Source organism: Falco cherrug, chromosome Z, assembly GCF_023634085.1.
Source record: "Falco cherrug isolate bFalChe1 chromosome Z, bFalChe1.pri, whole genome shotgun sequence".
Classification (NCBI taxonomy): domain Eukaryota; kingdom Metazoa; phylum Chordata; class Aves; order Falconiformes; family Falconidae; genus Falco; species Falco cherrug.
The window spans coordinates 53125800-53140593 of record NC_073720.1 but is presented as its reverse complement, the minus strand read 5'-3'; the positions used below and the strand labels follow the sequence as shown (position 1 = coordinate 53140593).

The 14794-nt window shown below is 47.8% G+C and overlaps 1 protein-coding gene across 8 annotated transcripts in view; it reads right to left on the bottom strand.

The window, feature by feature from the left end:
• The window catches only part of LOC102056638 (PH and SEC7 domain-containing protein 3), a 140467-nt gene that overhangs the window by 78761 nt on the left and 46912 nt on the right, over window positions 1-14794 (bottom strand). For 7 of the 8 annotated variants that reach the window (XR_008730198.1, XM_027816141.2, XM_055698778.1 and 4 more), the window contains 2 exons: window positions 12793-13867; window positions 10996-11388 (listed from right to left, as the gene is read on the bottom strand). Coding sequence is in view for 7 of the 8 variants with exons in the window: in XM_027816141.2 (XP_027671942.1) it covers window positions 10996-11388; window positions 12793-13867 (1468 nt within the window). In the remaining variant the exon portion in view is untranslated. Of the gene's footprint in view, window positions 1-7787; window positions 7890-10995; window positions 11389-12792; window positions 13868-14794 lie in introns of those variants that run through there. The other variant, XM_027816145.2, reaches the window with a different exon arrangement.

Genomic DNA, 14794 nt, shown 5'->3' with positions numbered 1-14794 from the left:
ACAATTGACAAGAGTGAAGGACAACCAGGTGAGCTAACATCTACAGAGCTTTCCACAAATGCTGCTTCAAAAGCCATGCCAACTTGCAGAGCCTCACTCATAAATCACAGCCCCGTTTCACCACTGCTCTTTATTAAAGGCAATATTTATAGCCCTGAAAGATGGCCAAAGCTGACAAGAAACATCTGCACCCTGCTAGGAACCAGTGCACTACGAGAGTCAATGTTACCACAAACCACCGTAAGTTTAGAAAGAAAGGAAGTGCCAGCATCTGCCACTTAGTGAAATAAATGGTACGGCAACTCCCAGCTTCTGTTTTCCTCTTGGAGCAGTGGCTGGGATGTGAAGGACAAACACCCAGCAAGGAGAGCATGCTCTTTCCCCTGCTTGCCAAAGCTAGACGACAGGGCTGTGTAAGAAAACTTATCTTCCAACCTCCCGAAGCTTTCATCCTGACGAGGGGTCCCCATACAGGTATCAGGTCAAAGAATAAGGCATGCTTCCTTCAGTCACTCCAACAGTCGGTTGGCTTATTACCTACTAAGTACAAGAAGGCAATCAAATCAACAATATAGGCTGTCTGTAACATTCTTGTTCAGGGAAAATGCCAGATTTTTAACATTAAAGTAAGAGTCCAGTTCTCAAGTTTTTTAGGCAGAGGGAAGATGCAGTGCCCACACCACTGAAGGCTCAGGAAATGGAGACACCCTACACACGACTACTGCAAGCTGCCTTCTGGACAGGTCATTTTAGCAGGGTCCAGAGGGTGTTACTCAAGGCTGACACCTCTTTTACCTCCAAGACTCTCTTGGGTGCACCATTTTCCTTCCATGCCTCAGTTTCCCCAGCTGCTGAACACAGATAGTAAAACTTGCCTCCCTCTGTAAAGTGCTTATAATGGATTCTAATCAAGGGCTAGGAGCAACCAAGGCTGCAAATAGGTCTGTCTTCTGCTGTCTACAGTTTCTACGCATGAAGACTCCACAGCAGCATTACCAGCTAAACAGAGCCAAGACAGGACTTCATGATGCAAAGCAAGCCTGGACATAGATCTCTCATGCAGCTTTATTCTTTATCACATAAAAATGAGCAACCTCCACTGACAAAAGCAGGCTGAAAATGTAATAGATTATGTTCCCCCTAATCCTGGATTCAAGGCCAAAAGAGACTGTAATGCTACTATTGGTAATTGTCTGTACAGCAACGGCTGCTGATTTTCATCTGGAGATTGATCTCTGCTATCAGAAAACACAAAAAACAGAAGCTACAAAATCCAGACCCCTTTGGTCTCACAGTGCATGAGCTGTGGCCAGAAACCAGGTCTTCAGAACTTCTTGTTTCTGTCCCAGCAATGCACTCCAGATACATCCTCCCTCCTTCATCTGCAAAGCAGGTTCACAGTGAATGCACAGAGGCTGTGACCACCACATCCAGCAGAAATTACAGCAATTTGATAAACAGCTGCTATGGAAAATTCAGTATCTTCTAACAGCAGCAGCTGCCCCTCCATGCTCACAGATTAAACACAGGCAGACTGTAACATCTGTGAAGACAGATTCCTGTAACACACCATCACACCTAGGCAGAGTCTGAAACATTTTATACGGTTTTCTTCACTTGTCCCATTATCAACCAAGTCTACAGTGACTTAGCTGCCAATGCCCAGGTATCTCAATTGTGTCACACTCTACACTTAGCACACTTGATCCATTTAAGAATATTCTAGATTCACTTATTCCCTTTACTACCCATTCTGGGTTTCACCAGAACAGAAATCCTCTACAGCAGTGAAAGGTGGGGGAATGGCTGCAACTTCCACAGAAAAACAGAGCAATGCCAGCAACAAAATGGTAAGGAAACACAAACCTCGTATCTCAGTGGTCCACTCTCTCAGTCTACTAGGCTGCAACTGGAAACCTCAACATTACCTGCAGTTTCAGGTGCCTTAAAACCTTGGGATATTCTTCATATTTTAGCAAATCCATGGGGGAAAAAATTCTGTTTTGTCCCAGGGAAGAAAAGCACGTTAGCATTTTGCTGTACGGGAGAAGAGCTCAGATCCAACACAGAGCAACTGCTCTAGCTGCTAACAAGATGATATTCGGAGTTGACACTGAGTGGCAGGGTGTGACAACTCAGCCTAAGCAATGCCCTCAACCTAGCCAGATTGCCACTGCCTGCAGCTCATGCCGGATCGAAGGCAGCATATGCTGTGTGGCACACTGTCTCCCCTGGATGCACATGGCTCCCCTGCCCGAGGAACACTCATCTATGCAGTGTGCACATCTGGAGGGAATGTGCTGGGTGCACCAATTTCAGAGGTTGCTTGGATGAGACAGGGCTCCGACCTTCCCAGGTCATTTTGGAAAGAGAGGAGGAGAAAACAGGAGGAAAATCAATGTTTTCTCTCAAAAAAATTGGCACATCTTTAACATCAGCTTTACTTCAAAGCAGGCTAAGTCAGGCATCTGCCAGCAAAGTCCATCAGAGCAAAACACAGCCACGATTAACAATAAGGAAGGGTGGAGAGGCGTTCTGGCACGCTGAAGCTAGGGCCAGAACAAATGTTGTTTTCAGCAGGGGTACAGCATCCACCGAGGAGCCACGCTGGAGATGATAATCACCCTGCACAGCACTGTGTTGATCCTGTTGTTTAAACACCTTCAGTCCAAGCCGCCTTCTCCTCCTGGTTGCAAAACAGAGGACACCACCCCCTCTCAGTCATAGCCATCAACTCTGGCTGTGAAAAGCATGCTCTGTTTCTAATTCAACAGCCCCTCAAGCAGCAGCTCTCACCTCACAACGTGGCAGGGACATCAGAAACGAAGCAGCACCGGGATGCCCCTGACAACCAGCCTAGACTGTGGGGGGAGCGAACTTCCCTCTACAAAAAAGTCCTGCCCTCAGGAAACGAACCAGTGCCCTATACCCCTTCGGAGAGGTGTGTGTGCTCTGCCAGTGATACCCTTCCACATCTCAGAGCTGATGAGAAATAAGAAGTGGCACAGGCTGGATTTTGTTTCAAGGCAGCTGAAAAGCCGTGCTTGAGCTGCCTGGCTCTGAAAGGAGTAGCCCCACCGGAGAAAGGGAAGGAATCCCGGCAGCAGTGGGACGTAATGAGTCAGTTCCTGCTACAAATGACTGACCACACAGACAGGCTGGGAACAGCTCTGCTGCACATTTGCTACAGCTCTGAACCGGCTTCTTCGGGGCCAGAAGAGAGCAAGCACAAAATCACATCCAAGCAACAATTTACATTGCCAGTTACCTCCTGCTCCAGGGCTCTTCCAAGATACAACTGTAGGAATGGGGGAAAAATAATAAAAATAAAAATAATGCCCTTTCCTAGCAGATGACTCACTGTGCTATTTTACTCCGAATGGTTTAATCAGCTTTGAAGTCCTACGTATGGATTCTCTTCAAAGACACACTTTGAAGTAGATCCCTCTTTGAGGACTGACACAGCTGCACTTTGCTGCAGCTCGATTCAGTGGGTGTCTCATGAGCACAGCATCAGCCAGGACACATGAAGGGAGGACAGCTTCTACAAACCAGAGCACCAATGGAGGATCCATTAAAAAGTACCTCAGCCTTGTCAGGTCACACAGAAAGGAGCAAAGTAAAAAAACAAACAAACAAGCCCTGTAATCTCTTGTTGGTTATCAATAAAATGCACATGCAAAGTCATTTGCAGGGGCTGAATGCATGCTGCTGCTTAAAAATAACCTCTTGCTCCCCGTAATTGTCCACATTTTTCTTTGATGAAAAGAATGCCCACTAGGGAGCTAACAGCTAAAGTGTTTAGAAAATGCCATTTCTGGTAGGCTTGCACTACAGCAAATGCAAATGCTATCATTACAGGATCACAGCATTAGGACAAGAAGTCCAGCCACATGCAGGGACAGGACTGCAGCCCTTCCAAGAGACAGTGTGTCCTTTATCACACAGATATGCTGGCCCACTGCCACCTGAAGTACAAATGTTTTGCTAAAAATACTTCAGGTTTGATTCCCTTTCGACTTCAGGCTCCTTACACTGCTGTGGCAGGGGCCAGCAACTGCAAAGGGACTCTCACCACATTAATGTCCCTGTGCCTGGAAAGCGACAACCTGGCGCTCGCCACAGAGGGTGTCCAAGGGTTCTCCCAAAAATGGGTCTTTCTGACAGATGCACTGATGTGTAGACTGGTCTCCTGGACACATCAGGATAGTCCCACACTCCCGATATGGCCCATCTGCCCCCAGACATGAGCAAACAGACCTAAAGAATGCGCTGCACACCCATGACTTTGCTCAGAAAACATTCAGCCCCTAAGTTTTTGGGAGCCCCTGGGATCTCTCCCCTGAGCTCAACACATCCCCCCTGTCCCCTTCCCTATGCTGTGGGTGCCAAGAGCCAGCCCTGGGCTCAGCACCAACATAACATTTCCCCACAAGGCTCCTGCTGGGTCCTCCAGGACAGCAGCAGAAGTGGGAAGCCATCGGAGTACTTCCCCCCTTGCCAGGGCTCAGTTTAACTGTTTGGAGACTGGCCCAGGGAGTGTGATTAATGAAGCACCTGGTCCAGCTGGTCCTCCCTGGCAGGCAGCAAAACAGATGCATAAAAATACGGGCGTTCATGCCTTTTGGTGAAGGCTTCCCTGCAGATGTGTGGATGGAGTGTGTAAGCGCTGGCAGTAGTATTGCACAGGAGCTTTATGTTGCAACCATGTAGCAAAACAAACCTCCTGTCCTCAAAAAGAACAGTTTATAATAATAAAAGACATACTTCCTCAATAACGCAAAAAGAACCACCAACCAACCTGCAGCTCACCTAGCTGTGCTAGCAAGGAGTCTGCAGGCTGTGTGCCCTGTTCTTCTCCCCCATTGCTCCCACATGCCATCCAAAGCTATACATGCCTTTATGCTGTGCTGCCAGCCGCTAGGCTCTGCCTCCCTCTATCCCAAGAGACGGATGGATGGAAGAAGAAGAGAGTTAACCAGCAATAACGCAGAGGGGGGCTTGGCTGGCAGCCAGCTGGAGACAGCAGGCTGTACCTCAGGACTGACTTGGAGCTGGGCAGAAACACCTTGGTTTCAGTGAATGAAGGCTTCCTGACCTAAACGGCTTTGACTTTAATGGAAATATGCCAACAGATGCCAGCTTAGAAGCTGAGCTGCTGACAGCTTTATACTGAGGCGCTTCATGCAGAGAACTGATCAGCTGCTTCACTTTTTTTTTTCTTTTTTTTTTAATTATTATTATTTTATTTTCTGTCTCTGTCAGCCCCCGGACTTTTTTGTTTTGTTTGTTTTATTTTCAGAGGAGGCTGGGAACTGAGGAGGTGAAAAGTCATCAGCCCTTTTTTCTCTAAAACAACAGTTTATTTAGGAACTACTAGTAGTTTTACAAACTTTCACTAAACAGGCATTGCAAGCACCTTATTAGCCAGAGCAAAGGCAAACTCCCACGTTATTTCCAGAGCCTTGATAAAGTGATGCCACCTTCCTGCAGGGAATACCACAGTGATCAGTGTGGCTTAACATTTCTGAAGTTAACTAAGCTGTGCAATAATGGGGCAAATCCTCAGCGGCCAAACTGCCACCGGGCTCAGAAATTTACCCCTACGGATTGTGCCACTTCACCTCTACCTGGATTTAAGATACCTATACCAGCACATTGTGCCTTCTCAACAACTGACAGATGCAGTAGCCCATGTGCAGGCAAATGGGCTCCAGCACGCATTTGCTTGCTGACCAGCTGTGGGTGCATTAGACGCATTCACTCTTCTAGGACAACAAGCAGTGGCATTCCTCTAAATAACTTTCCTGATCCTGAGCATATGGATGGCAGCAAATCTGAAGCAGAATCTTCTGACAGACCTAGCTCTCCTAGGTCCCAGAGCCTGTCATGAGCTGAGGCACACCTGAAGGCAAAAAACACCTCCTTAGGAACACAGGGATCTTCGCAGATTTAATGCTAAATGAAAAAAGATTCAACCAGGTCACCAGGTGAGTCTTCAAAGGGTAAAAAAGTTCTACCAGACTGCCATCGAACAAACTAATAAAATGAATGAATGAATAAAGGTTACATGTTAGACATCTAACTACTGAGTTTCATATTCAGACTGAAGATCAAATACAAGTTACCTTGGACATAAATACCCGAGTGCGAACTGAAAACCAGAAGTGTAACTGGCATTCAGGATAATAATAAACTGGGAAGAGACTTAGAGAATCAAGCTGGAGAAAGGGATCAAAGCTGGGTTTATCTGTCAACAAAGTTTATCATCTCAAAGAAAGAATAAGCAGAGTGCCACTGGGAAACTGCTGCAAACGGCCCTTACGCAGAAGAAAGCAAGCAACTACGGGAACTACCATGAGAAGCCCAAACCATTAAGAGTAACGTGGCAGCCACTGGGAATTGAAATCTGCATTTATTCTGAGAACAACCCATCACTTCAGGGAGTTTGTTTTCTTCCCCCTTTGAATTATAAAAGAATACATACGTGACTAAATTTGTGTTTGCATCTCTAGGAAAAAAACAAAATAAAGTAACTAAACTTGCAGAATTTGCTGAGCACCAGCACTTCTTTGAAGATGATGGCAGGTGGCAAATACTTAGCATATTTGAGGATTAGGAGCTAAAATACAGGTTTTTTTCTTCTCTCTCTGGATTTAGAAAAATCTTGGGCGATGTCCTACCAAGAGAGACCACACCTTCCAAAAAAATTCAGCAAAAGAAGTGCCAGAAGATTTTAGTGGTTTGTGGGTTTTTTATTATTATTTCTTCTTCTGACTGTCGCATACAAGGGAAGAGGGAATGGGAAGTCTGCTACAAAGAATGCAGAAAAAAGAAAGATAAAAAGAAATTATGTCTTTAGAGTCTGAAAGTAGAAAAGAAAGATGGAGATCATCACCAAGATAACTTAATACTTGACTTTTAGACACACTGATGTTCTGTTGCTCACTGCATACATAGCAAAGATCACTCACTTTTCCCTTAGTATTTATTGCTTTGGAAATATGTCCCCCTTTCTCCCACTGATCTGGTGTGAGTGATTACACCTTGTTCAGGCAATGAAAATTCAGGCTCGATGTCTGGGTAGCACCTTGCAAACAGTCATCCTTACTGCCTCTGCAATAAGGATTAAAAGCCCATGCACCAAGGCTGAACCTTGCTCAGTATCAACACAACCCACTGGCATGAGAAGGGAGGAGTGCAGTGCCTGGGGGCAGGTGCAACAGCAAGGACCACATGCCTCTGCAGGGATGACACAAGAGGTAAAGGGACAAAACATGGCCCAAATGCACTATCTTTATTGCCACTGCAAAGCTTCATTACACTGGCAACTGGCTCAGCACATTTCATGGGGTCCCCATAGTGCCCTGACACACACTGAGGCTGTCCCTCAGCTCTGAAACCTCACACACTACCTCTCCTCCCCCAGTTCTTCCACCCCTACCTGGGGAAACTTAAGGCTACTTCAGCTGCAGAAATTTGTTTTTTCCCCAGAGGGATGGTCATTATATACCTAGGAAAGAGATTAAGCCCCCCAAAAGACACCAAGATCTAGACCTGTTCCTAAAGCAAGCCAAGCTGCGTGCCCTTTTCCCTCAAGCACCCCTCCTCCAGTGGCCAGGCACGAAGGGCATCCAAGCAGTGCTAGGAAAGACTGCTTGCAAAAACAAGCCAACCTGTCCTGCAGGAAATCCCAGGTGCCAGCTGACATCCCCCCTGCCCTAATAAAGCGCAGCAGCAGGTGGCTGTCAGAGCAGGCACACTGCACAGCTCTTGGGAGGACTTACTGCATTTAACCACGGCCAACAGCTGATAGGGAGGACAGCAGAGACGAAACGTCCAGACACCCAGGAGCCCATCGGAACTTGCAGCCTGCAAGCGTCTAATAATTTTTTTTCCTCTTTTTTTTTTCCAATTCTGAAGGCATGTGACTGGCCTTCACATACCAGAGCTGACCCCTCCCAGAACCAGTGATTTCCTAAGAGCAGAGAAGGATGTTACCCTCCCACTTACCCATTACAAGACTAGGTTTCCTTGCCATAAAGTATTAAAACCTCACGCCATCTAGGGTCTGCCTGTCACTTATGCTCAAGATCTCTCCAGAGAGATGCAAAAGGTGGTGTGGTGCTCAGCTATCTGCTATCAGGAAAGCACAGCCACCGGGAGCACCTGCTCCTCCTTTCCTTAGGCACACAGTTTTCAGTTTCCAGTTTCTCTTTGCTCTCACATCCACCCTCCTTCTGCACCGGACTGTGAAGAGCTACCAGTATTTCACACTCTGTCGACTAGCGCTGGTAGCTCGGTACCAGGCTACTCTCTCCCCATGTGCTTTCCCAAGCATTTTTATGTCACCAAAATACCACTGCACAGAGAGCTGCTGCGGTTTTGGTTTTGGTTCGCTTGGGTTAGCAGCAGAGTTTCTGGAAAAGAAGTCCTGTTTCTTGCTGTGCTGTGCTGCAATGTTGCATCACTGCAATGTTGCATCGCCTTGCTCCCAAGCCCCCCAAGCCTCAAATTCCCCCACTTTGCTTAGCACTTGCCGCTGTCCACACGCTGAGACGCCACACACCTGCCTCCACCCCTACAGGATGGGGCCGTCTGGCTGCTCTCCCGCCCGCACCCACCCCCACGGGATTTCACGTCACTGGGTGGGCAGAGCCGCGGGATTCCCTGGCTTCAGGGGGGGGCGGCAGCTCCGCAGAGGGCACAGAGACCCCCGGTGGCTCCGCGACACATGGCAGGCAAGCTGCTGCCTGCCACCGGCCGGTGGCTGCAGGATGCAGGGCGAGGGAGGGCTGCCTGCATCTGGCAGGGCAGTGGGCTTGTCTTGCCCGCCTCGTTCTTCGGGAGAGCTGGAGCTCCTCAGCGTGTGCTGCCCTGATGTTCTGCAGCGCCAGGCAGGAGCTCTGCGTGCGAAGACACAGCCCCAGAGCAAGCGCAGGTTCGCGACACTGTAGGAAACCGACACGCAGCAGCGGAAAGCACAAAGGTGCCACAGAGGCTACCACGCATGCATCATACATGTGTACTTTCAGCTGAGAAAACAAGTCTGGGATTGCTTCAGGCAACACAACCACCCACACAAACTCTCAGAAACAGTACCCACTGCTCAGGCAGCTCCTTCTGGTTCACCTGAGCATCAGTGATGCACTGTCTTGACCCCTCTGAGAGTAAATCCCAGGCAGTCCCCAGCACGCACACAGTGCTCCTCACCCACACATCATAACACTGGGATTAATCACTGGCTCCAACAATACAGCACACGGGGTCTGTCAGTCACCTGTACCCTGGTGCAACACAACACGATATTCAGGTTATTGTCCAGAGGATCACCCTGATGGGCACACCTGTGGCTGGCTGTACTGCCACAGCTACATTCTTTGTCGTCACCTACCTTAACACAGCAAGCCCTCAGAACCCGTCCCTAACAGAGCCCTGCAGGCTACAGCAGCAGAGCTTCCTAACAAACCCACTGTTGGGGATGCTACTTTCTTCTTTTTTTATTAAGAGGGGGAAAAGAGGAGTTTAAAAATCCTCTGTTAGTTTACCAGCATGGCTGCAAATTTAAACTACAATTACATTAATTCCTAATGAAATCCACACTAGGCAGGCACCTAATGTGTCTCAAAGCATTAACTAAGTACACCTTGTCTCCACGATAACTTCTGTCTTGAAGAGCCGATGTGGGCTTTACCTAAAAGTACTTTTTAGATACTAGATGCTGCAACTCCAGGGTAACAGAATCAGGGTCTGTATGTGCTGCTTGTCCTCCACTGCCCTCCACTGTCCTCCACGGCAACCTCTGATTTCAGTACAAGCAAGGAGCGGCAAGTGTCAGAACTACCCTCAGTTTCTGGCTCCATACAGGTTGTTGCAGATTAGCAGTCACATATTGCTTACTGGCATCAAGCATCTCAGGGTCGTACAAGATTTAAATACCTCTTCTCCAATAGGATTGATAGAAAAAATATTCTCAACTGCTAAATGCTTCTGCCTGTTCTTTTAAGGGCAAACTGTACCTTAATCCATAAAGTTCACAAAACTAGTTCTGCTCGAAGGACTACTTTCATGCTAGCACAGAAGGAACAAAACAGATGAAAGACCTCCCAGAAAAGCTCAGACTAAACTAGCCCCACTTAAGGGAATAGTCTAAGGACTCTTAGCCAACCCCCTCTCCCTGGAGGATGGAGACCCAAGGCATCTTTGTCATTCACAAGGTCCCTCACCCCTCCGCAGACTGATGCTTTTGGCTCAACACCCCACCCTGCCCATCACTGCCTTTCACTATTCCCACCCTCTTTGACAACACACTATGAGGAAAGTTTGCTCATAGAGTCAGTTTCTACAATTACAGTGTTTTCTGACTGTTTAGCCCAAGTTTTGCTTCTCACATGACTCTTCCCTTAACAGGTTTTCTTATCTCTCCCTTTACCTAAATGGAAATTATTAACATTTTTGCAGCGCTCCCTCCTCTCTCAATCAGTAATTAGTGCACAAATGAAAGAAGCAACTAACAGTCTCTAATCTCGTGAAAGTGGTAGGAGCAAAACCTCATCCCAGCTGAAGTAAACCGGCAAAATTTCCCCCAGACAGTAAAACAGAAAAACCTATTCCCAGAGACACACCTTCAACATCCAAAACACAAACTACATTTGGACAACTTGTACGTGTGCACAGGGTGTTACTGTTCCTAAAGGTGCTGCTCATAAATTCAGGTAAAACTGAAGCAAAACAAGATTCATCTGTAACCAGTAACTAACTCCTCCAGGAACAGGTCCCAGAGATGCAACAATACCAGCCAGCCTTTTATCAACACAAGTATCCCCTACAAAACCTTCGTTAAACTGAAATGAAGTCTGTTACACTGGAAATTACTCTGTGTAGAAAATGTGCAGTGTTGAAAGAGGCAAAACTACACTCTGCAACAGCCCACTGGAGGAAACAGACACCAGGGAAAAATCAGCAGGGGCACAGAAATCTCAGCCTTTCTTTTACCTTTCCAAATGAGGTACTTCTGTGACATCTCCTCTGAAGAGTGTTGCGCTTACATCCCTTAAGCCATTGGCGATGCCTTCTCCACAGCCCTTCACCTCTCCATCAGGGGGAAGCTGCAAGACATCTGGCTGCCCCGAGGCTGATGTCCGATCTAAAAACTGGCCACCCTCCTTCATGCGCTGCTGGATCATGGGAGTGAGTGGCATCTCAAAGCTGAAGTAGCTATCAGGCTCTGAGTACAATGTTTCCAGCGACTCTGCGCTGTAGTATAAAGACGCATTGTCTAGGATGTTTTCAAACTGTGAGCTGTACAGATCAGTGGAGACATCAGAATGCCTCTGCCCAAGGACATCTTCGTATCCTCCTGTGGCTGCTTCTCCCTCTTCCATCATCCTGGAAATTAATCAGAAACAGCTTGTTTCAGCCTGGGGGCAAGGTTTAGACCTCTGGGTGAACCTCCTCACCTTCCACCTTTGTGAACAGAAAGGTCAGTGTGGCTTCGTACAGGAGAGGACACTGCAGGTGAAACGCTAGTTTCTCCTTGTACCACCTCTGTTCATGACTGGCACCATCTCCCTCTCTGGGGACACAAAAAGAAACAATCTTCTGGGTAAAAGAGCAGGGCACGGGCAAAGCCTAATATTGCCTAACAGATAACATCAGCTGCTTATGTGCACAAAAGAGCACTCACACACTTCCCTAGCACCACTGCCATGGTTGGAGATGTGCACTCAGATGCGGCCTCTGTCCTCGAAGGACAGTTTGCTGGCTCTGCAGTCCTAGGGCTGGGGTCTTCAGCAAAAGGCTGGAGGAAATCCCTCCAAAATGCAAAGGGAAGCAAATGCAATCAAAAACTCAGAGCCAGGAGAACCAGATTGAAAGGGGAAGACCTGGCCTGCTTGCAGCACACAGGGGAAGGTGTAGCATCCCCCTGTAGAGAGTTTTCTTCTCTGCTGCACCAAATACTGCAGGACTTCTCATAGCACGTGTCAGCCATTTGGGTTGCCTGCCCAAGTGATCCCACATGCTAGCCAAAGCAAAACTCCATAGATCCTGAAGTGCAGAGGCAGGAGCATCTCCCTTGCTGAGATCCTGTTGTTTCAGCAGCAAACACCCAGCCAGGTTGGGGTGGGCACGATTTGCTCAGAGAGCACCAGTAGGACCCTTTGCTTTGTTACGGGTGCGCATCAGTAAAGAAAAGTGAGCAAATCAGGGTGCTCTTGTAAAAAGCAGCACACCATTTGTGCAATATATATATATAGCTAAAATTATATAAACACAGATAGATAGACTGATAATACAGAAAGCACGTCACAGCATTTACACTCTTGTAACATACAAGGCCTTGGGTAAAGTATCTTTATTACCCGGCACCTCAGAGGTGCCCACACTGTTCTTGCACAAGCTCTGCCCAAAACCAGAAAATCTGGCCAGGCACATATGGCCAGGCCTGCATGCTACCTGTATTTAATTACATGTCATGTCCGGATTCCAACTACACCTGCTACAGATTCTTTCTCACACAGCCATTACTCTGCAAACAGCAAGAGACGTCTTCACATTTCCAAACCTGAGATGGACTTCAAACTTCATCAAGGTGGTATGGATGGAGTTCAGTCCCGACTTCATTCACTAGCCACCACCAGGCCTGAAGTGCTACCATTGCCACCCCACCACCAGCAGCAGACAAACATTCATTGTTTGTCATTAGCACCTCAAGGAGTAGACACAAGCCACCTGCTCGAGACAAGAGAAACCCCACCTGGCCCCTGTGTCCCACCCCAAGCACCACCTCACCTGCCCTGGCCTCTCGCTAGCAGAGCCATCTCCTCCTCACCACGGTTCTTCCTGTCCTTCACAAAAACTTCATCCTCCCCACTGTCATCAGGCAGTGCTAGAGGAGTGACTCCAGAGGCAGCGAGTCCCAGCCTTGGGTCCTCACAGACCTCACTCCAAACACTCTCTGGCGAGGAGACCAAGCCTGGGGAGACCATTGGTGGTGCAGGGTGGCTGGACGTTTTGGGGAATGCCTTCCTCTCCACAGACACAGTCTCCAGCATCGAGTGCTTCTTTCTTCTCTGCTCTTCGGCTTTTTGCAGCCATAAAATCTCCACCCCTTGAAATTCTACATGTTTGCTCACAGCTGCCTCTTTAGAGAGCCTCCTCTCAGGACCCATTTGCATTTTGCCTTGACTGTACGCTGAAAACTCCTCAAAACGCGCCCACCCCTCCATTCTGCTGGCTGCTTCCAGGTTTGTCACAGATGGTCTATGACAGCTTGTCTCCTGTGCTGCGTGGACCTCATCGGCTTTATTACTGATGGCTTTCAAGGACTCGGACTGCTTTTCTCCCGTCCATATTGCAGCCAGATCTTTCTCTACGATCAAATGCATTTTTTCCTCAGCTGTTCTTTCAGATGGAAGAAGCATGTCTGAGGGTTTTTCTTGGCCTGCTGGAACTGGTTCTTTGGCTGCCTGCACATTCTGGCTGCCAGTAACGCTCTTTTTTTCCATTTGCGTCTCTGAATCAAGAGAAGTATTTGCTCTCTCTTGCACCTTTGTTGCTTCCAGCCGTTGAGAGATTTTCATAATCTCTGGCAGGTTACCCGCAGGTTGCAAACCTTCTTCTGGGGAGCACAGCCGCGCTGCCCCTGCGTCAGGTGTCAAATTGTCTGCAGGAGCTGCACGCTGAGGAAGGGACCTGCCAGGTACCCAGTAGTGATTGTCCCGTCTTTCTGGACTGCATCTCACAGGCTCTGCCTGGCACGGCGATGAAGTCCTCGGCGTGTCTCCACTTGGCTCTACAGTGCCGTACTCTGGAAATTCATTGATGATGGTATGAGGGAGCAAAGTGTTGCTTCCATGGCCACTACCTGCAAAGAAAAGAAAAAAAAAAGAGAGCATGGGTTTATCTACCACATGCATAAGCAAAAAGCCTGACCTCCCTTCCCAGCCGTCTCCTAACACAGTAACTATGCTCTCCCCTGCAGGGAAAATACCTTTTGGTTTAACTCACTTCTGCACGCTCTCACACTGCAGTTATCCAGAGCTGGTCCTTTTACATAGGAGTTTTCGGGCCGCCCTACTTTGGGAAGTGTGCACTACTGAGGAAGGAATGCCAGAATGTCTGCTACACTTCAGAAAGGGTCCCAGTGGCCCATGAACAGTCTGAGGCCATGGGCCAGGTGCAAAGGCTGGAGAAAGCAGATATTCAGAGGTTTGACATCCATCCACAGTATGTGCCATACATGTTGGTTTTATTTTGAAAAAATGTTTTTAGGTCATTTTCACTTGCAAAGATGAAACACTGGGAAAATAATCGGCCACACCCTATATATTCCACAGCCTTGACAAAACCAATTAGATAAATTACAAAGCTATTAATGAGAAATTCAACTCTCTGCCAACACTACCCTCCTCCTTTAACAACTCAGGTAACTGATGTTGCAGTTATGTATGCGTACCGAGCACTTCACATTTTCTGTTGCAGCAGATTCACCAGGGCACAAAAAGCCTGCTACCCCTCCCCTCCTCATGCTGCTTTTCCAACTGATGTAAACAAAGCAGGAGCAAAAACGGATAGTCCCATTTTCCAAGCACCAAGTACCCACTGGCTCCCATTGTTGTGGAGTAACAGAGAACTAGCTGTCCTCAGAGGGACCTCATGGATGACACAATGACAGATACTTGGCCATTTTATACTTGGCCCAAGGAGGAACGGAGCTTTTGAAACAAAAAACAACCCAAAACCCCAAAACAAACCAGCAACAGCTGCATTTGCTGCACCCTTCTGGAAAAAA